This window comes from Trichosurus vulpecula, chromosome 7, assembly GCF_011100635.1.
Source record: "Trichosurus vulpecula isolate mTriVul1 chromosome 7, mTriVul1.pri, whole genome shotgun sequence".
Classification (NCBI taxonomy): domain Eukaryota; kingdom Metazoa; phylum Chordata; class Mammalia; order Diprotodontia; family Phalangeridae; genus Trichosurus; species Trichosurus vulpecula.
The window spans coordinates 110,694,252-110,717,677 of record NC_050579.1 but is presented as its reverse complement, the minus strand read 5'-3'; the positions used below and the strand labels follow the sequence as shown (position 1 = coordinate 110,717,677).

The following is a 23,426-nucleotide window of genomic DNA, read 5'->3' as shown; positions in this document are numbered from 1 at the left end:
TCTGTGTCATTGTCTCCTAGGTCTTTGTCCTAAATCTTCTTCTTTCCCCTCCCTATCCCTTCTCTTCCCTTCTCTATTCTCTTCTCCCCTTTTCTCTCTCCACCCTCTTTCAGTGAGCTTATTAGTTCTGAAGGCTCTAATTATTTATTTTATATAGAATATTTATTTTCACTTCTCATCTCTCTCCTGAACTCCAGTCCTCTATCACCACATGCCTTCAGAACATTTCTACCTAGTTGTCTTGTCGGCATCCCAAAATTTATGTCTAAAACTAAGCTGATTATCTCTCTCCCTCTCTCTGCCCCCAAATTTGACCCTCCTCCAAACTTCACAATTTGTTTTTTAAAATCTGTTATCTATTCATTTATTTTTAGCAATCATTTAAAAAATTTTCAGTTCCAAATCTTCTCCCTCCTTCAGTTTCTCCCTCACCAATTGAGAAGGTGAGCAATATGATATCCACTACACATGTGAAGTCATGCAAAACATATTTCCATATTACCAAAAAGCAGGAAAAAATAAAATGAAAAAAAAACCCATGCTTTATTATTCACTCAGAGTTCATTGGTTCTCTCTGATAGCCTGAGTCCTATATGCCAGTAAAAACTGGCATACATTACCTAGGAACACTCTTCAACTCTCAGGGTATATTTCATAGATAGATCATTGTCTTGATCAGAGTAGCCAAGTCTTTCACAGTTGATCATCCTTATAGTATTGGTGTTATTGTGTACATTGTTCTCCTAGTTCTGCTTGCTTTACTGTGTATCAGTTCATATAAGTCCTTCCAGGTTTTTCTGAAACTTTGTTTTTCTGAAACCTTCTGCTTGTCATTTCTTATAGCACAATAATATGTCATCACAGTCATAAACCACAACTTGTTCAACTGTTTCTCAATTGATGGGCATCACCATAATTTCCAGTGTTTGCCTCAATTTCTATTAATGTGGTGCCACTACACAGTCACCTAGGTTGAATGTTGGAGTCATCTATACTCTTTCCTCTTCTTCACTTCAATATCTAATCACTCAATAAAATCTTCCCAATTTATCCTTCATAACATCTCTTGCATCTATTCCTTTCTCTTCACACATAGAGTGAACCCCTTTGTTCACAGCTTTTATCACTCCTTACCTCCACTGTTGGAATAACCTCTTAGTCACACTCCCTGATTTTCTCTCTAACTTTTCCAAACCATTTTGTGCAGTGCTGTCAAAATTATCTTTCTGAGGCACAGACCATGCTATTCCCTTGCTCAAGGAACTTCGCTGGCTCTCTTATGGTTCCAGAATGAAATGCAAAGTGCTTATCTTGGCATTTAAAGACCTATGCAATATAGGTTCTTGTCTTCCTTTCTAGGAATTTAATTTTTTTCATAAACTCTTTAGACAGACTTTCCTCCTCATAAGGTAGACCAAAGGAAATAATATATGTAAAGCACTTAGTAAACCTTAGAATATTACATAAAAGCTAGGTATCATCATCATCATCATCATCATCACCATCATCAGGAAAGTACTCTCTTCTTACTTCTGCCTTTTTACAATCCTTATCTTCCTTCAAGGCTCAGATTATCTCCTAAACAAAGCTGTTCCGAAACCCCAGTAATTAATGCTGTCCTTCAAATTACCTCCTGTTTACTTATCTGTTGACACATTATATTCTCCAGTAATACACATTTTTAAGGTCAGTAAGTATTTTTCATTTCTGTCTTTGGCTACCCATTCAAGAGCTAGCACCAGGTACAGTACTTTCCCTGCAATAGATGCTTAATAAATACTTCTTGAATTTAATAAAATTGAAAACAATTTTAAGGCTCTATAGTACCACATGGGTTGATGGTCAGACTTCATCCTTAAAGGACAGTGGCACACCATTTTAACTTGATTTTCTTTACTTTTTCTTAAAGCTTTACAGAAAGACAGTCCTTTTGTAGAACCTGGTCTACTTACAGCAGAAACGTTTTCTTGGAAATCTCTGACTCAGCGGAACCTTGTACTAAAGATACATACATATGCTACCAAAGCTACAATGATTCGCCTTCCTGTTGGGTGTGTAATTGCCTTGACTTCTCTAATTACAAGAATCTCCTGACATCCTGAATAACCATTATAAAATTCAATAGTATTGTCTAAGACTAAGTTATCAAACTCAGTAACTGGTTGCCTGAAGCCACCTGAACCATATTAAAATATAATTGGGAAATGTTTAACAAAATAAATTAAAATATAATATAGAAAATGTTAATTCATAGTTCTCTAAGTCAATATGCTGGCAGAAAGAATCTGTTTTTATTTGAGTTTGATACCATTGGTCTAAGAAATTCCCCACAATTTATGGATAGAAAACTAATTGTATAATTTAATTTAATATAACTTTTACTTGTAAAAATAAGAACTTTATTAAATATGGCTTATTTGATAATTTCCCTTGAATTTGATAATTTAGGTAGTTTTCAAGTAGTAACTCATTACATATAATGTGGAAGAAATATCTACTCTGTCAAATGTAACATTAAACAGGATGTTTTGGTGAATCCAAATCTCAATCTTGTTCATAAAGGAATTTGGTGGGCTTTATATAGTCAGTGACATCCCCTTCCCCCACCTCCCACTATCAAGGGTATGGGAGGTATTGTCCTGTTCTTCTGTATATTTAAGGAGCTAGAAAATTAATTATGGAATATAAAAATTGGCATATTGTACCTAGGGACAGTCTTCAACTCTCAGGGTGTATTTCATAGTTAAGATACTCTGTGGATGTACCCTTAGAATATGAACTCCTTGAGGGCAGGGACCATGATTTTGCCTTTCTTTGTATCCATAACATTTAGAACAGTGCTTGGAACATGGTAAATACTTAATAATATGTGTTGACTGGCTAAAATTGAAGTCTCCAAGCCCTTATCAGTATACTTACCTTGAACAATCAGCCAGAGAATGCAATTATTTTAAAGCAAAGGCAGGCAATAAAATGACATAATAAGACATATAACAACAAGGTGTTATCTCCATAAGCCTTTCCAGTGCTTACATATTACTTCGAGAGGAAGAATTTACACCCATTGGGAACATACCTGGAGAGATTCATGTGTGAGGAAACATGGCCGACATACTCGGAGGAATAAATCAAGGCTTTGATACTCTAGGGTCATTGATGTCTTCTAGTGATGCTTCTGTCAGGCCTGCTTCATGATATTCTTGTAGCTATTGCTAGATACATAATCTTTGCAGTAAGCTGCTCAGTCTCTCCCTGCTTCTAGCTGAAGGCAAGTTCTTGAAAAAATGGGTGATGCCATGCTTTTCTTTAAAGCATAAAGCCTATATGTATACTTTTCTCCAACGTTTGTTTTAGTAAAGGCAGAAAAACCTGTGTTCCAAGAACCAGGTGAAAGCTTCTTATGTCTTGTTATCCTAGAAATATGCCTTCTGTGCTTACTCATCTTCCTAGATAAGAATTCTTAACCTGGGGTCCATGAACTTTAAAAAAATATACTTTGATAATTATATTTCAATATAAGTGATTTCTTTTGTAATGTATATTTTACTTCATGTATTTTAAAACATTATTTAAAGAAAAGGTCTGCAGACTTCACCAGAATTCCAAAGGATCAATGGCATACAAAAAAAATTAGGAACTCTTGCCCTGGGGTGACATTTTCAGCCTCAGGATGCCAAGCTCATTAGAACAAAAAGCAGGGTCACTCTGACTAACTAGTGCTCTTCGACATAGTCTTTTCTTTGGACTCCTGAGTTTGGGGCACCTCAGTCAGATATGTATCATTCATGTATATACACACATATATATACACACACATATATGACATATATGATTATTCTATGTGTGTGTATATATATTTATAATTATTCCACATAGTTCACATTTTTACCTCTGAAGGCTAGAATATAAACCATGTAAAAATTATTTGTCCAATAAATAACAAACTGCCCTGAGGTTTGGTATTCCTTAGTTTTTCCTCAGCCCTACTATAAATCCCTTTTTCCATGGAGATGAGCAAGCAGGGGAAGAAAAAATGAAACAACTACTATGAGAAGAGACAAGCCTAAGCCCAGGGACCAAGGTCATCATGACTGCTCGCTATTCAGCTATACCCCTGGCCCTTTCCTGTGTAGCAGCCATCATCAAAATCTGAAAGAGACTTGTTCCAGATTTAGGACATGGCTCAATTTGCTCGGAATTAGGATAAGAAAGAAAAAAAGTGGGCCTTCTTATACCTGCCTATTTATTATCTGCTAAAGGAGTTAATCAGGCAAGTAGTGATTGTACCACTGGGGCCAGCCAAAGTTAATGAATTAATCAAAGGCTGGTTCTGTTTCTCTGTTTCCCCAACAATTGATCATTCAGAGAATTGCTGTTATAAGCCTAGCAATATGCTAGGTCTATGGGGAATATTAAAGTACAAAGAAATAGTCTGGGTCCTTTGGGAGCTTACAGTCTAGTTAAGAAAACAAAAAAAATGGGCTAACAAACATCCAAGGACAATTTTAAGTGTTAAGGAGTTCCCTTTAGTATGGTGCTCTTGGTAGCAGGAGGTGTTTTTAAACATTTTGAGCAATGAATATAAATGTTTAATTTAGAACTATTTCTTCACCATAGAAATGATAAGCCCTGGACTTAGTTTCTATGGTCCTGGTTGGCTGTAATGTTTTCTTATTTATCCCTTTGGTCTTTGCCATCAGAAAATTATATTTCCATCTGCTTAGACTGGTTATTGGACTTTTAGCATTCTGATACTTAGAGGGATAATGTAGTTGCTCTCTAAATTTGCTTCCTAAAACTAACACTGTCTACTTCAGAGAGAATGTTTAGTTATCCTATTCCATCTTCTCTTTTTAGGCGGCATATGTTAATTTTTACTGCACATTCACCAGTAGGACATCATATTCACCTGTGCAGCATGGTATCCTTTGTCTTTGGAGAAGAAGATGTTGTCATGCCTTATTTTGAGAAGGTACATGTTATAACAATTTCTTTTAGACTTAATTGTTGGCCGTTGCTTTCTTTGGGCTAGTGAAAACTTTCAGTTGTTTTTTGCATTCAGAACTTGGAACCTGAAAGATAAGTACAGAATTGATTCAGAAAGAAAAAGATGACTGGATTGTGAACTGCTTGAAAGATGAGACTGTTTCTTTGCTTTCTTGCTTAGCATTGCTAAGTCCATCAACAGATGGACTAAAATGTCTTCATTTTATTGAGATAAAATATAAAATTTAAAATGTAATTTTCATGCAAAGGACTTCTGAACTATCATATAAACAAGTAAATGGAACTATTAATTCTTTTATCATTCAAATTTCATAAATTTTAAAACATAAAATATGACTATGAGATATTCCCCATGATAATTTAATGCAACAAATTATAAACAAGGCATTTTGATAGTCTTGAGAATTCAAAGATGAAAATCAAATAATCCCTGCTCTCAAGGTACTTAGCTTTTGCTGCAATATGAAAATAAATCCAACTCAGGGTAGTAGATACAAGGCTTTAATGCATGCCTGTATTAACACTAGAAAAGGTAGCAAGATTGAACAGCATCCACAAGCACCGTAATTCAAGGAGCCACTAAAAACATTTGTGGAAGTTTTGTATGAGATGCAATCTGATACCTAAGCCTTCAATTTCAACAAATGATTCAGTTATTTCCCCTTCCCTGCCACCGATTTAAAAAAGGGAGAAATGAATTTGTCAACTCAACTCCCTATTGATTGACAGTTTTTCCCTCCTCTCTTACTTTATGTCTCTTTTTTAAAATCTATAAACTTGAAATGAAGATGAGGTTTATCCTCCAAAGACACTAAACAAAGGATTAAACAAGGGATTATGATAAAACTCAATTTAAATTTTGTTGACTTAATTAAAAAATTATATGGTTGCAAATTTTGTAGAAAACTATTTTTTTAGATTAGTCTTGATTATGTGCTTTGAAACAGTCTATAATACCGAAGCCTCTCAATTTTGCAGTTTGGGAATATGATATATTTACATCATTAATATTCATATCAATATCAGCTCTGTTGTATCCTGTTGGAGGGTTTAAATGGTTTAAATCACCAAATGTATATTCTAGATGTGGATAGAGTTATTCCCTTTCTTGAAGAGTTTATGCAACTGGTGTGCTTCAGAAAAATTAAACTGACTTTTTAATAAAAAGGTTTTCATGTTAACTGTCATTTTCATTTCTTAACTATCTCCTCTTTATTTTTGATTTATTCAGTTAGCATGATCCCTTACCACTTTAGCTTTACATTTCATTGACATTCATGCCATAAAGTAGTGAATAATATAGAAACAATGGCTACATGTACCAGAACTACTTGAAAAATGATTTTTTTTAGGGTGTGAGTGATCTTCCTCTATGTTTCATTTTTATTCTATTTTATTCTATTCTATTTTATTAATCACATTTTCATGAATTAGGACAAGGCAAGCAAAATAAAAATTTAAATGTTATAGGATTTTCCGTATGTGACATGTTCATTTTGCATGTTACTAAATTTATATTATTTGTGTCATCTCAATGGAAAGGGAGAAAGTCATTTCCCTTCTTTGAGTCCATGAACCTATAATTAAATAAATAATTGAATGATTTAGCAATGGCCATCTTAGTAAAATATGAGAGTCAGCGTGGTGTAATGAATAGAGAGCTGTCCTCAAAGTCAGGAAGAATTCAGGTCAAGTCCTGACTGATACGTATCGGTTCTGTGATCCTGGCTAAGTCACATTTAACTCCTCAAAAGGCTCTGTCAGACCAAGTTACAGAACAGGTGCTTCTCTGCATTAGATGAAATTTATCAATATATGAATGAAATCCCATGTTCAGTTTAAAAAGTATAGTAGTAGAAATAAAATATCTGCCCTACAGATAAGACTCCAATAAATTCTGTTGCTAATAGTCATCTGTCATATATCTCCACAGGAAAGTCTACGATTTGTAGAACATGCTGTGAAAATCTTAAAAGCTCTTGGATCTGTTATGAATAATTTTAGAGATAAGGAAAAACTTGCTGTTGCTATGAAAGAATTACGGATGGCTCACTATCCTCCAAACCTGAATGATTTGGAGCTATCGGAACAACACTTCGAGGTAAATGGGTATATGTGTCTTGTTTCTGAAAGGATGCCACCAGGTGTTGGTTTTGTTGTACATTGTTATTTTTTTCTTACTAAGTTCTCGGTATGCTATAAAAGGAACATCTAATTCTATATTCTGAAATCCCTGGATAATTACTCTGTGATCTCATTATTTCCTGGTTTCAGTATATCTCAGAGTTATAAGGCACTTTGGGTGCCATCTTGTTCAATATGTTGCTTAACAGTAGTCATTTCCACCAGAAAAGTGGGCATATATCCTTTGGCTGAAGTCCTTTAGTGAAGACAGTGTACCACCTATGGGCAGCTAGGCGGCACAGAGGAAAGAGCACTGTTGTCAGGAGGACCTGAGTCTAAAGCTGCCCCCTGATGCTTACTAGCTGTGTGACCTGGGGAAAATCACTTAATCTCTGTTTACCTTAGTTTCTTCATCTGCAAAATGGGAATAATAATAGCCCCTACAGCCCAGGGGTGTTGTGATAACCAAATGAGATAATAATCCTAAAGCACACAATAAACATGGTGCCTGGCACATAGTAGGGATGATGTAAATGCTAGATTCTTCTCCATCAGCATCCTTATTTTTGTTATTCTGCTGAGGCAGCCCATTCCAGATTTGGCGATCTCTAACTGATAAGATGTTTCCCTTTGTATCAAATCTAAACGTGCCTCTGTACAACTTCTAACCACTGTTAATAATTATATCCTTTTGGGTCACACAGAGCATGTGTATCCTTCTTCCGCGTGTCAACCCTTCTAATCCGTCATCTCCCAAATCTTCTCTTCCAAAGGCTGTCATCGTTTCCTTCAACCTGTGTTCATTTGATTTAATCTTGTAACCCTATTCACTCGGGACTCCAACTTATGATGGGCCTTCTTAAAATGAGAGAATTAGGAATCAACACTGTCCTGACCAAGGATGAGTATAGGTGGATTCCTACCTGCCTTTTCCCACATGTTGTGCTTCTCTGTGCACCCTAAGTTTACATGAGCTTTTTTGTTTTCCATTTCACTCTCTATGCACATTGAACTTCTTTCTGGCCCTTCGTCTACCATCCTTTACTTGCAAAGTAGATTTTTTTTGAACACAAGTAAGATAATTTGTACTATCTTACAAAAGCCAATCTCATAATAACATTTACATAACACTTACTATGTACCAGCCACTGTTCTAAGGGCTTTACAGTTATTATCATGTTTAATCCTTGTAACAACCCTGGAAGGTAGTTATTAGTATCTCTATTTTACACCTAAGTGTTGGGGTCTCCTGTCCTCTGGGGGTCCTTGTCCACCAAGGACCTGTCTCAGCATGCAATGATGAGGCAGGAGTCAAGGTGGAAGGAACTCCAATTTATTGGGAGAAATCATCCATTTTTATAGGGTTTGCACTACATGCACATAAGCAAGTGGCCAATGGGTATGAGGATGACAGCATGGGAAGGAACAGAAATGTCGCAGTGGGAAAGGATAGCGATGCTGCAGTATGGGTATACTGTTGCACTTTGTTTCAGTATGGGTATTGGTGTGGGCATGGGAAGGATTTGGATTGTTGCAATGTATGTGCACTATAGTATCTACAAGGGTATAGGAAGGATCAGGACTGTTGCAAGGCAGTATCTGTAGGGATATGGGAACGAGGGGGAATGTTGTACTACAGTGTCTATGAGGGCATGGGAATGCTCGGGCATGTTGCAAGATGGTATCAGAGCTATGAGCTATGTGAGACATGAGGTAGGATGTCCCCGTAAAGTATCCAAGATGTTCCAGTAAGTAAAGTAACAAAGCACTGCGTTAGGCACCAGTTCAAGAGTATTAGGTAATGTCCAGCTGGGTCCCTCCTTCTGGGCTTGTGAGTCCCTCGTGGACAGGCTCTGCCTGCATGTGTAGGACAACTACAGGGGCTTCCCAAAGGCGGAGGCCCTCCCTCCGGGTGCCTGCCGTTCCGCTCCTACTAAGCCTGTCTGGTTTACCCAGGAAACAGGCCAAGTGCTAGGGTCCTAACAGCCCCAGGGTCAGCACCAACCCCTTATACCTGAGAAAACTGAGGCAGAGGTTATTTAACTTGTCCAGGGTTACATAGCTAATAAGTATCTGAAGTGGGAATTGAACTCAGATCTTCTTTACTCTAAGCTGCTCTATTCTGCATTATCTAGCTGCCCCCTTATTAGATTCAATCCAATTTTCTAATATCTCAGAATCTTTATGGACACTGATCCTGTTATACAGTATGCTGGCTATTTGACCTCATAGCATATTTAATAAGCATTCCATCTATCCTCTTATCTAACACTAATAAAAATATTAAACAGCACAGGTATAGAATAATATGGAATAAATGGCAAAAGTATAGAATCCTTTGGTGCACCACTGGAAACCTTCTTTCAAGCTGATACTGAACCATTAATAATTCTCTTTGGCTTTGGCCACTTAACTATTTCTGAATTCACCTAATTATAGTATTGTTTAGTGCATATCTCCCTGTCTTTTCAATAAGAACAGAATAATCAAAAAAGGAAGTAAAATTACTCAGGCATTACCTGTTCTTTATCAAGCCATGCTTGCCAACATTATTTTTATCATAATTTCTTTTTGCAATATTCATTAACCATCATTTTTAATAATAGGTTCTAGAATTTCATAAGGAATGAAAGTGAAGCTCATTGATCTATAATTTATTCTATACTCTCTTACCTTTTAGGTAAGATGTTCTTCAGTTCTGTGATACTTCTCTTAAAAGTTAACGATTATTTACTGCTCAGCGATTGCTGATGGTGACTGAACAATCACATATACCCCTTTCATTTCCTGGGGAGGCAGCATACCTTCAATGTTACCTCAATGCTGTTGTTAGCACTCTGTCCTACAGGCAGCTAGGTGGAGCAGTGGAGAGTGCCGGGTCTGGAATCAGGAAGACTCATCCTCCTAAGTGTAGACATGCCCTCAGATACTTACTTGCTACGTGACCCTGGGCAAGTCACTTAACCCCATTTGCCTCAGTTTCCTCATCTGTAAAATGAGCTGGAGAAGGAAATGGCAAAACCACTCCAGTGTCTCTTCCAAGGAACACCCAAACGGGGTCATGACTGAAACAACTGAAGAATAGTAACAGTACCAACAGCAACAACAACAACAACTCTTGTATCTGGATTGGTTATTGCAGAAGCATTTTTCTCCCTCCCCCTTCTTTGCAGCTTAAAAGCGTTTTGATCAGATTTAGATTTAGTTGTATCATGTCCCTGGCCAGTGGCTTGCCATTCTTAGCTTTTAAGCCATACTCCATGAATCTAAATTTGATTTAATCAATCAATCATTTGACAAAATCTCTATTGAGTTCTTGCTATGTGTAAGACACTGTGATAGTATTGGGGATTCAAAGATAAGTCCATACTCAAGGCTTGAAAACAAAAAGATTAATTGAAATTAATTACAAAGCATATATAGTGAATATGTAATCCTGATAAACTTTCTGAAGTTGTGAGATTAAAAAAAACATTTAAAGCTACGGTGTTTTTGTTACTTTATTAAAATTGAAAGAATATGTTTCCATTTATAATTTGTAATAGTTTAACACTGATAGGAATACCAAATAGAAGAAAGACAGTTTTAGTCTCTAAGAGTTCAAAATTAAATGAGGCAAGATATATGCAAAAAAAATTTAAGGAATAATGCCTGACAAAAATTGATTACCTCCCAAGTGAATGTCAGAGATAATCTGGTACAATTTAAAGAAGGAAGAGATATATAGGGAGTGGAATGTTAGGGGAGGACTTTCTGAAGTTAAGAGTTGAGCTGGTCTTTGAAGAATGACCAGGATTTGGATTTGAGCACAGAAGAAGAGCACTGCAAGTATCTGGAATAGTCGATATTAAGTCTTGAGATTGAGAATAAGTATGATATGTTTAGGATCCAGGGAATAGATTCTATGGTTCTATGTGTTTATAGATTATCTATGAATATTAATTATAGCATAACACCTTTTAAATAAATCAAAACTTTCTCGCCAAAATCTCTTAATTGCTAAATCTAATTACTTTTTCTCATTCCTCTCTCTTCTGGCTTTTTTTTTTTTAAAATAGAATTTTAACTCTTTTTGCCACTCTTTTAATCTTAAAACTCTTTCTTCTCTGTCAGTGATGCAGTGACCTCTCCTTTTTCTCTTCTTACTAGTCTGACTGCTCATGTTCTCTTTTATATTCCTCTTTTGACCCTCTAATTGTGGATGTCCTATCCCTTCCAGGCTTCAATCTTGAATCCGGTCTCTTCTATCCTTACCGTCTTAACTTTGGCAACCTCATCCATTTTAGTGGATGGCCTCAATTTTGACTTCCGTGCAGATTAACTCTGAAGTGGTCCAAATCCAGCCTTGGTATTTCCCCTCAGCTCCTAGCTCTCTATTTTCAAGAGGCTATTGGACATTTTCCAATTCTTTCATTCCTCAAATACACCACATCCAAAACTGAACTCACCATCTTCATCATACACACACACACACACACAGTTACTCCTGCCAACTTCCATCTTTCTTTTGATAGTTTTGTAAGTTTAACAAAAACAAGAACAATGATGATGAAGATAATGCAAGGACTGAAAGGTTTCTTATTCAAGATCACCAGTGCCTTGCGCATACTAAATTTGTAAATATTTATTGAATTGTGCGTGGCAATAGGGAGCTAGCCTCAGATTCAGGAAGACTGGGTTTAAGTCACATCTCTGACACATAGTGCCTTCAGACCCTTGACAAAACACCTAACATTTCAATGCCACAAGGCAACTGTAAGTTTATAAAACATACTGTTGTAGAAGCATCTCCTCATTGGGGGTTCTCTACACAGATAAAACCACAGTTACAGGTGTTTTTTTTAGTGAGATATCCTGATAGGAAAATAATCCTAAATCTTTTTTTAACCTAATTGCAGGTTTTCCATATTTCTTTATGGCGCTTGTTGAAAAAAGTATCTGGACTTAAGGCTCCACCCAATTTCAGAGTTGCATTCCGAGCTCTTACTTTGGACTTCACCATACTTGATACCTTTCCAGAAGAGGCTTCTTTAGGTACTAGGTTTTTTTATTCCTTTATGGCATTTGTAATAACTAAACAAGTTGACTGAGACATAACAGAAAAGGACCCTGGAGTAGGGGTTAGGAAATGGGTCTCAACTCTCAAAATAGGTAACGTTGGGTAAATCTTTTTACAAAACTGTTTTGGCCTCTAATGATTTACATGTAAAATGATGGCATTGGGCCAGAGCACGGATTGATTGTTAATCTTTTTTTTTTTTTAAGTCATAGTCCATTTTCTTTTGAAAGTCTGGTGAAGCCTATGGACCCCTTACCAAAATAATGTTTTTAAGCAATTGAAGGAAATGCTAATTTTCAGTTAGAAGTAAGTGAAATTTTTTTTCCAAATCCAAATTTTCAGACCCCCCCGAAATCTATCCATGGATTGTTTGGGCGTTCATGGGCTCCAGGTTACAAACCCCTAGGTGAAATCATCTCTGTGGTGGCTTTTAGCGCTACGTTTATTTGATTCTAAAGAATTTGGGTTCAAGACTGATGCCTGGCTTTCCATGTATATAGAATAGGAAATAGCCTACAATTGAAGAGTGTTAGGAAGGTCCCTATACCAGCCTCCCAAAATGGGTTACTTCTCTATATAGTATTTATTCATCCTTTCAATTGTGTCTCAAGCCTGGGGCCTATATTGTAATGCCCCGGCTTTCTTGTCACTAAAAGAAGTAATCTCTTAAAGCTAATTCATACTAGCATACAATTGACTTTACCTGGTAAGGAGAATCGTATTTTGCAAGAAATTGCCTAGAGAAGGCAAATGACACAGAGTTGAGAATAACCCTCAATGCAGGCAGTGCTTTTTTGTTTGTTTGTGTGTTTTTCCCAGTCATTCCCTCTTAACTCAGGAAAAGAGAAGATAGGAGTTGATGGTTATACCTAGCATGTGTATGAGGGAGACATTCTACCTATCATGTGCTATTCACATCTATATCTGTCTATGTAGATACTTAGATATCCGTCTAGATATATAGATATGTCAATGTCAATATATCGATATATCTATATATCAGTTACGTTTTATATATATTTGTGAATGTGTTATGTATGTATATGTAAAAGAAGGTGCCCTGTTAGCATGTATATATATAAATATGTGTATGTATATGCATATGTATATGTGTGCGTGTGTGTATATATATATATATATATATATGCATATATATATATATTTCTTTTTCTTTCCTTCTTAGCATGGTAGGAAGAATGTCCATTTTAATGTGTGTATATATATATATGTCTGTGTATATATATATATATGTCTATGTGTGTATATACATATATGTATGTATGCTGTATATACATATACCTACATATGCATAAATATATATGCTTATTAAGCGGAAACTGTTATATAAATAGCCCTGGGAAAGGTATTATGCACTTTCCATTTTGCCCTTATAATGCAAGGATAAGGATTTGAAATTTTCTGTGGGTGGTAATTGAACTCCCTAAATGATTAAAACCGCTTGAAAATCACAGTGCTTGGATAGGCTAAAGGCATATGCTGAAATTTTACAGAAAATTTGAGAATAAATTTAAATTAAAGCCATTTTTTTCTCCCCCAGTGGAGTGGGTAGATATTAAATATCCTATTGCGATAGAAGACAGAAACTACTCTTGTGAAGAATTAGTGGCAGCAATTAGACTGCAAGCTTATTGGAGAGGAGCTTATATTAGGCTTGTCATGAAGGCCAGAAAGCCAGGTATACTTTTACATTTAATAAATTGTTAATGATTTAGTGTAAATATTATAAAATATCAGTATAACCAATTAAACTTGTTTTATTACTATTTTTCTTTAAATAAATGCAATTTCAACCATGAAATGTCATATTTTTTGTCTATCAATCAAAAACTCCATCAGGATCCTTTATTCACTTTTACATGTGTATGGTTATAGCTAGCATGTATGTACTGGGTACACACACACACACACACACACACACACATATATACACATACATGTGTATATATATACACACATACACACATACATATATATACACATACACACACTCACATATATATATATATATATATGTGAGTGTGTGTGTGTGTGTGTGTGCATGCATGTACTTTGCATTACTTCATTTCAATTCAGTGCAATTCAATAAACACTAATTAAGCATCTGCCTTATATGCCAGGCACTGTGTGCTAAGCTCTGAAAACCAAGCAGAGCTGCTGATGGAGAATGGAGAGTTCCCTGGAAAGTTCTGAAACTTCAGAGTCTTCTGTAAAGGAAAGCTTTGGAAGTAATTTGTTGCTCTGCCCTTTAGCCCTCCAGAGGGGAGAGGCATCTGAGGGAGTTGAAAAGGTATTGAAAACTGAGTCAGTTCAGCCTGTGATCAATCAGCTTATCCTAGTGGAAGGCTTGATGTTCCATGGAGTAGAAACCAAGCAGAGCAGTTGAGGGAGAATGGAGTGTTACCTGGAAAAACTTCATAACCTTATTTTTCTGCTTTTTAAAAAATATTCCTCTTACTAAGATGTCCCATAGGTATCCAAAATTTAATATATTCAAAAAAGAACTATCTCTTCCCTCTCTCTCCCCACTTGTATTCCTAACTTCCGTATTTCTGGGGAGTACCCTACTATCCTCCCAGGTTTGCATCTTTAGTCTTTCTCAACTTTTCAGTTTGACTCTCTTCCCATATCCAATTAATTGTCACATCCTATAAATTCAACCTCTGTAACATAACTCACACGTGTCTCTTCCTCTCCAGTCACACTGCTGTTGCCTAAGTTCAGGCCTTCATTACCTTTTGTTTATACTACCATGATAGTTTTAAAAATGATCTATCTCTACTCATTCCTTTCTCCACTGTATCTCCCACACAGCTGCCTAATATTCCTAAAGTAGAGGTCTGACTATTACTCCTGATCAAGGAAATTTAGTAGCTCCCTATCACCTATAGGAAAATATGCCAATTAATGTATTTGTCATTTAAAGTCCATCAAAATCTAATTAAATCCTATCTTTTCAAACTAATTGCACATGATTCCCCCTCATATGTTCAACATTCTAGCCAAACTTTAAAATTTCTATTCTTCATAAACGTTCCAACACTACCTCTGTGCCTAGAATGCTCTGCCTTCTCACCTGTGCCTTTTAGAATTCCTAGGTCCCCTTAAGACAATTCAAATGCCATTTCATTTCATACCATGCCTTTTCTGATTATCTCAATTGTCAGTATCCCTTCCAATTATTTTGTATTTACTTATCTGCATACATACTCTTCCCCCCTACTCCCATATAAGCTCCTTGAGGGCTGGGATAATTTTGATTTTTTTTTTATTTGTATATTCAGTACCTACACATTGCCAGACACATTAGTAGGTGTTTAAGAAATGCTTGTTGAATGAATGCCTTGAATCTTATTTGTACTCCATGTACTTCATTACATGAATGTGCCAATATTTTGCTTCTGTTTTTCAGTCACAGTGTCCTTTAGATGACATGTTGGTTGAACTGATTTCTTAGATGTGATGATGTATGCTGTATCTCTAGTGAAAAGAAATGGACTTTTCATATAAATCTTGGTTACAGTAATTTTGTTGATTCAAATTGTATTTTATGAGTTATGCATTAAAGGTGAAGGAGAATGCACTCAAGTACAATATTGTACTGGGAGTTAGGAGACCTCGGCTCCAGTACTGATTCTACCACCAATAAAGTTTGACTTCATGCAAGTTGCTACTTCTGTTGAACTCAATTTTCTCAACTATAAGATAAGAGGATTGTATGATATGATTCCCTAAGCCCCTTGTAGATTTTAAGTTCTTTGATTTCTTTTTGTTATTTGCAGACACACAGGAAAATATTGAGGTTGCAGACACTCTACAAAAACTTTGGAGTTTGCTGGATTTCAATATAGAACAATATTCAGTCTCTCTCTTAAGGTAACAGGCAACATAAGCCATTTCCATATTGTATTGACAAGCATCATCTAGTCATAATGACTGAATCCTGAAAATATTTATCTAAATTATTTGAGAATGTACCACAATGAATCAGACTAATTTAAAGTGGTATGGTGCCAATTTTAAGAGTAGTATCTCTAGACTCTGCTACATTTTAGTCCTATAGGTATTTTGAGTATTGCAATGTCCTTCGTTTATAAGTTGCTATCATGATGACCATTATTTAATGAGAAGCTTAATTTCTGTGTATTTGTTATTTATATATATCCAAATATTAGCCTAGTAGACACTTTAAAACCAAAATGAAACTGAGTTTCCAATTTAGTTAACCAGTTTGACCAAACACCATGTCTACATTGAAATATTTAAACTTGTTGAAGTGACAATGAAGAATCTCTTATTCTTCCCTCTGTTGAATTTATAGTATCACAGAATCATTCAACACCTAGCTCTTTATAGTTGAGGAAACTGAGGCTCAGGTTATGTAACCTGATGAAAAATCACACAGCTACTAAGTGTCAGAGGCAGAATTTGAAGCAAATTCTTCCCCACTTCAGTTATAAAGGCTGGACTCTAAACAATAGATTTGTGGTTAGAAGACCAGAGTTCAAATTTTGGTCTTGCTTCCTTCTCACTGTGTGACCCTTAGGCAAGCTCTTTTACTTCTTCAAATCTCTGTTTCCCCATCTGTAAAATAAAAGATTTGGCCTACACCATCTCTAAAGACCTCTTCCAGTTTATAAAAGGTAAGTTCTTATGCTGTGTATATTAGTGCTACCACCACAACCCTTTCTCCTTCATCCTAGTCTCCTTTGATTGGCTGCAGCCTCCTAACCCGTTTCTCCCTTCATCAGATGAAAGATTCATTTGATCTGTTCTGCTTCAGGTTGTCCTCATAACCCATTGCGTTAATCATCTCCTTTACCCTGTGGATCAGAACCCTGTCTTACTTTCTTTTTAAAGCTCCTATAGAGTCATATTAAGAAAAGTAATATTCCCCAAGCCACTCTGCTCCTTCCAAGTAGATTTAATGCCTACTTTATCTGTTCATTTATTTTCTCCTTTGGCTTTTTTCATACTATCTAAGCAATATGATGGAGCACTGGACTTGACATTAAAAGGAAGACGTGGGTGCAAATCCTAGCTTTTTCATTTATTATGTTTGTCATCATGGGCCAGATGCTTAATTTCTCTGAAGCTGTTTCCTCTTCTTTAAAATTGGAATGTTAATATTTACACTAAAGTATCTTTCTGGGTTGTTGAAAAGAAAGTATTTTGTAAATCTTAGTGGATTATATAAATGTAGCCTATTAATTCTTCATTTACAATATGCCCAATTTCCTCTGCATTTAAAATTATTTTATTAAAATTTTTTATTTAAAAACTCCAAATTACTAAGTACAAACTATGATTTTGCTAGCAGATAGCAGGACTCGTCAGCCACAGTCCCTATGCATGCAACCTCAGCATGCCACCCAGTTTTTGGATGTCTTAGGGTTTGGCTGTCCAGGTGCATAACTACAGCCTTTGAATGCTCTTTTTTCACATTAGTCATGTTGTATAAAAGAATTAGAACCAATGGGAGAAACCACAAAGAAAAAGAAACAAAAAACCATAAATGAGAGAGAGAGAGAGAGAGAGAGAGAGAGAGAGAGAGAGAGAGAGAGAGAGAGGGAGAGGGAGAGAAAGAGAAAGCAAATAGTATGCTTCGTTCTGCATTCAGACTCCATAGTTCTTTTTCTGGATGTGGATAGCATTTTCTATCACGAGTCTTTTGGAGTTGTCATATATGCTTGCATTGCTGAGAAGAGCTAAGTCTATCAAAGTTAGTCTTTGTGCAGTGTTGCTGTTACATGTGTATTATGTTCTTCTGGTTGTACTCACTTCACTTAGCATTAGCTCATGTAAGTCTTTCCAAGTTTTTCTGAAGTCCACCTGTGGATAATTTCTTGTGGAACAGTAGTATTTCATTACATTCATATACCTTGTTCAGCCATTCCCCAATTGATGGGCATCTCTCAATTTCCAACTCTTGGCCACCACAAAAAGAGCTGCTATAAATATTTTTGTACATGTGGGTCCTTTTCCCATTTTTATGATCTCTTTGGGATACAGACCCAGAAGAAGTATTGCTGGGTCAAAGGGTATGCACAGTTTTATAGTCCTTTGGGCAGAGTTCCAAATTGCTCTCCAGAATGATTAGATCAGTTCATAACTCCACCAACAATGCATTAGTGTTCCAATCTTCCCACATCTTCTCCAGCATTTATCATTTTCCTGTTTTGTCACATCAGCAAATCTGATAGGTGTTATGTGGTACCTCAGAGTTGTTTTGATTTGTATTTCTCTAATCAATAGTGATTTAGAGCATTTTATGTGACTATAAATACCTTTAATTTCTTCCTCTGAAAACTTCCTGTTCATATCTTTTGACCATTTATTAATTGGGAAATGACTTGTATTTTTATAAATTCAACTCAGTTCTCCATATAGTTTAGAAATGAAGCCTTTATAAAAAAATAAAAGTCCTAAGTGGCCCCTTTCCCCAGTGATGATGATAGGTTGGTACAAAAGGACTACTGTGGATAAGAATGACAGTTTTTAGATTGTCTACATGTTTTATTTAACTCTAGATACTCTAAATGTGAGATTTATGTCCAGTGACCAAAAAATGCCACACTATGGAAAGAACTAAACTATATAAATTAAAGAAACTTTGAGGTTCCATCTTTTGCCCATCATATTGACAAAGAAGATAAATGAGGAAAATGGTAAATGTTAGAAGGGCTACAGGAAAACAGTTACACAGTGCTATGTTGTTAGAGACAAGAATTGGTTGTGCCATCATCACTGGGGAAAGGGGCCACATAGGACTGAGCAGTCATTTATTTTTCTTTAATGGCTTTTCATGGTTAAGGAATTTTATGATTTTCTTCTTTTTCATACTCATTAAATGATTAAACATTGTTTATATCTCTTTAATTGTTATAGTATGAAAACATGTAGAGGCTCTATTATGATTAACGACACCAGATCAGACCACTAGTGCGGGAAATTAGATGATTTGGAGAAATAACAGCAAATGGATGAAGCTGTTATCTTAGTACAGTAATACTGATAAGAATAACACTGTGAATAATGAAAAGCAGATGAAGCTAATACACAGACTAGATTTTGTGTCTGGGCTAACAGTATCTTACTTCTACCCCATTGAATCAATTCATCTTTGGCATTCCTAGCCCTGAGTAAACTGACCCTACTTAACCAATTTAGGTCACTGTATCCTCAGAAGAACTTTATCTTCCAGGAAGGCCAGTATCCTCATTATCATCTACAATATTCATATTTTCATCTCCCTCTTCCCACCCCCATTTATGTCCTCCTTTCTTCTCAAGGCCTATCCAACTTGTTCAAAGTCAATATTGAGTCCTTGACAACATTGGTCCATATCATTTCCCCTCCTGATCTCGCAAAGTACTCAATCTCTGTTCCATACATGTTGCATTTATGTATAGTCAATTTAGCATTTTCTAATTTACTCATGTGTAAGACTTGTCATTCTCAACAAGACTATAAGCTTTTTGAGGGCAAAAGCCATAGTACATACATCTTTTGTATCTCCTACTATGCCTATAATTAATGATCAGTCACTCAACAAACACCTGTTAAGCATCTACTATGAGATGAGCAGGGCAGATAAGTGGTGCAGTGGGGATAGAGTATTGGGCCTGGAGTCAGGAAGACTCATCCTCCTGAGTTCAAATCTAGCCTCAGACTCTAACTAGCTGTGTGACCCTGAGCAAGTCACTTAACCCTGTTTGCTTCAGTTTCCTCATTGTAAAATGAACTGGAGAAGAAAATGGCAAACCACTCCAGTATCTTTGCCAAGAAAACCACAAATGGACTCATGAACAGTTGGATACAACTGACAAACAACTGAACAACAACATTTAAAATTGGGGTAACTAGGTAGCTCAGTGTATAGAGTGCCAGGGCTTTAGCCAGGAAGACTTGTCTTTCTGAGTTCAAATCTGGTCTAAGAAATTTCCTATCTGGGTGATGCTGGGCGAATCATTTAGCCCTGTTTGCCTCAGTTCCTCATCTGTAATATGAGCTAGGGAAGGAAATGGCAACTCATTCCAGTATCTTTTCCTAGAAAACCTCAAAATGGGGTCATGAAAAGTCAGAAACCACTGAAATGACTGAACAAGTGAGATAAGCACCACTTGTCATGTGTCATGCTATGAAAGAAAACACAGATGAAAAAACCCCAAGAAAAATAAGCAAAAAGTATGCTTTGACCTGCATTCAGACTCTATAAGTTCTTTCTCTGGAGATTGACAGCATTTTTCATAATAAGTTCTTCAGAATTATCTTGGATCACTGTATTGCTGAGATTAGCTAAGTTATTCACAGTTGATCATTATACAATATTGCTGTTATACAATGTTTTCCTGGTTCTGCTTATTTCACTTTGTATTAGTTCACATAGTTCTTTCCAGGTTTTCATGATAGCATCCTGCTTGTCATTTCTTATAGCAGCATTATTCCATTATAATAGTATTGTATTAGTATTCCATTACAATCATATACAACAACTTGTTCAGCCATTCCCCAATTGATGGACATCCCCCAATTTCCAATTCTTTGCTCCCACTAAAAGAGCTGCCACAAATATTTTTGTACATATGGTCCTTTCCTTTTTGTTTTTGAATCTCTTTGGGAAACAAACCTAGTAGTAGTATTATTTGATCAAAGGGTATGTTTTGTAGTCCTTTGGGCATAGTTCCAAATTGCTTTCCAGAACAGTTGAATCAGTTCGCAACTCCACCAACAATTCATTAGTGTTTTTCCACATCCTCTTCAACATTTGGCATTTTCCATTTCTGTCATGTTAGCCAATCTGAAAGATGTGAGGTGGTAGCCCAAGTTGTTTTAATTTGCCTTTGTCTAATCAATAGATTTAGAGCATTTTTATATGACTCTAGATAACTTTGATTTCTTTGTCTGAAAACTAATTTCATATGCTTTTATCCATTTATCAATCAAGAAATATCTCTTATTTCTATAAACTTGACTTTTATGTATTTGAGAAATGAGATCTTTATCAGGGAGACTTGCTGTAATTTTTTTCATATTAATGATGACTATGTATTTCCCTCCATCCTATTTCTCCCTGTTTATCCTACTCTCTCTCTCCTTTCACCCAGTCCATTCTCAAAAATATTTTGTTTCTGACTTTTACCTCCCCCAATAGCCCTTCTTCTATAAGACCCCATTCTCTTATCCCCCCTTCTACTTTCCTGTATGGTAAGATAGATTTCTACACCCGAGTGGGTAGGTTATTCCCTCTTTGAGCCAATTCTAGTGAGAAGATGGTTCATGCTCCTCCCTCCTTCCACTTCCCTCATCTTCATCTCCATTTAAAATCTCTTTCACACCTCTTTTATATCAGATAATTTACCCCATTCAGCTTCTCCCTTTCCCTGTCTCCCAGTATATTCTTCTTTCTCACCCCTTTATTTTATTTTTTAAAGATAATTATCCCAACATAGTCAACTCACACCCATGGCTTCCATCTATGTATACGTCTTCTAACTGTCATAATAATGAGAAAGTTTTTAGGAGTTAGAAAAATCATTTTCCCATGTAGGAAAGTAAACTGTTTAACCTTATTAAGCCCCTTATGATTTTTCTTTCCTGTTTACCTCTTTATGCTTCCCTTGAGTCTTTTATTTGAAAGTCAAATTTTCTATTCAGCTCTATTCTTTTCATCAGGAATGCTTAAAAGTCCTTTATGTCATTGAATGTCCATTTTTCCCTTGAAGGTTTATATTGTTTGGCTGAGTAGGTGATTCTTGCTCATAATCCTAGTTCTTTTGTCCTCTGGAATATCACATTCCAAGCTTTCTGATCCTTCAGTGTAGAAATCACTAAATCTTGTGTTATCCTGACTGTGACTCCACAATATTTGAACTTTTTTAGCTGCTTGCAATATTGTCTCCTTGACCTGGGAGCTCTGGAATTTGGCCATAATATTCCTGGGAGTTTTTCATTTTGGTATCCCTTTCAGGAGTTGATCAGTGGACTTTTTCAATTTGTATTTTATTTCTATTTTCTAAAACAGCAGGGCAGTTTTCCTTGATAAGTGTTTGAAAGATGATGTTTAGTCCCCTTTTTTATCATGGCTTTCAAGCAGAACAATTTTATGCTTCCTGGATCTATTTTCCTGATCATTTGTTTTTCTAGTGAGATATTTCACATTTCTTCTATTTTTCCTTCTTTTGATTTTTGTTTTATTCTTTCTTGATGGCTCATAAAATCATTAACTTCCCCTTGCTCAATTCTAATTTTTAAGGAATTATTTTCTTCAGTGAGCTTTTGTACCTCCTTGTCCATTTGGCCAATTCTACTTTTTAAGGAATTCTTTGCTTTAGTAAATTTTTGTGTATCTTTTTCCTTTTGACTCGTTCTGCTTTTTAAAGCATTCTTCTTTTCATTGGACTTTTATGCCCCTTTTTGCCATTCGGCCTATTCTGTTTTTTAAAGTGTTATTTTCTTCAGTGTTTTTTGTGCCTCTTTTACCAAGTTTTTGACCTTTTTTCACGATATCCTTGCACCCCTCTCATTTCTCTTCCCAATCTTTCTTCTACCTCTCTTACTTGATTTTTAAAATCCTTTTTGAGCTCTTCCATGGCTTGAGGACAATTCACATTTTTCTTTGAGGCTTTGGATGGAGGAGTTTTGACTTTGTTGTCTTCTTCTGAGTTTATGTTTTGACCTTCCCTGACACCATAGTAACTTTCAATAGTCACGATCTTTTCCTGGTGTTTGATCATTTTTCAGCCTGCTTCTTGACTTTTAACTCAATGTTAAAGTAGGACTCTGATTCCGGAGTGGAGAAGGCACTGTAGCAAGCTTCAGGGTTTTTTTGTGCAGCTGTTTTTCAGAGGTAATTCTGGAGACCTGTGCATTTTCAGTTCTTCTAAGGTGGAGTGACCTAGAGAGAGGTATGTTCACTACTTTTCTGGCCTGTGCTCTGGTCTGTGAGCGACCACAAGCACTCTTTTCCACCCTGAAACTTTGACCAGGGTCTCAGCTCCTCTGTGGCCAGAAGCTCTGGTGTGTTAGTGTTCCCTCTCACTCTGGGATTGAGACCCAAGACCCAGATCCTAGTGTAGATAATGCAACAGAGTCCTGCCTCTAGTGCTGGCAAAAAGACCTCTGTGATCTCCTTCTGACTAGTTGCCTGACTCCTTTACCATCTGTGGGCTGAGAGGTCTGGAAATCACCACTGCCACCATAGATTCAGTTGCCCTTC

At 36.2% G+C, this 23,426-nt stretch overlaps 1 protein-coding gene across 1 annotated transcript in view; it reads left to right on the top strand.

Annotated features, from left to right (window-relative positions):
- ADGB (androglobin) overlaps positions 1-23,426 on the top strand; it is a 226,208-nt gene that overhangs the window by 131,474 nt on the left and 71,308 nt on the right. Inside the window, exons 19-24 of the mRNA XM_036768101.1 lie at positions 1,910-2,051; positions 4,858-4,972; positions 6,941-7,108; positions 12,030-12,165; positions 13,749-13,886; positions 15,991-16,084. Coding sequence (XP_036623996.1) covers positions 1,910-2,051; positions 4,858-4,972; positions 6,941-7,108; positions 12,030-12,165; positions 13,749-13,886; positions 15,991-16,084 — 793 coding nt within the window. The remainder of the gene's footprint in view (positions 1-1,909; positions 2,052-4,857; positions 4,973-6,940; positions 7,109-12,029; positions 12,166-13,748; positions 13,887-15,990; positions 16,085-23,426) is intronic.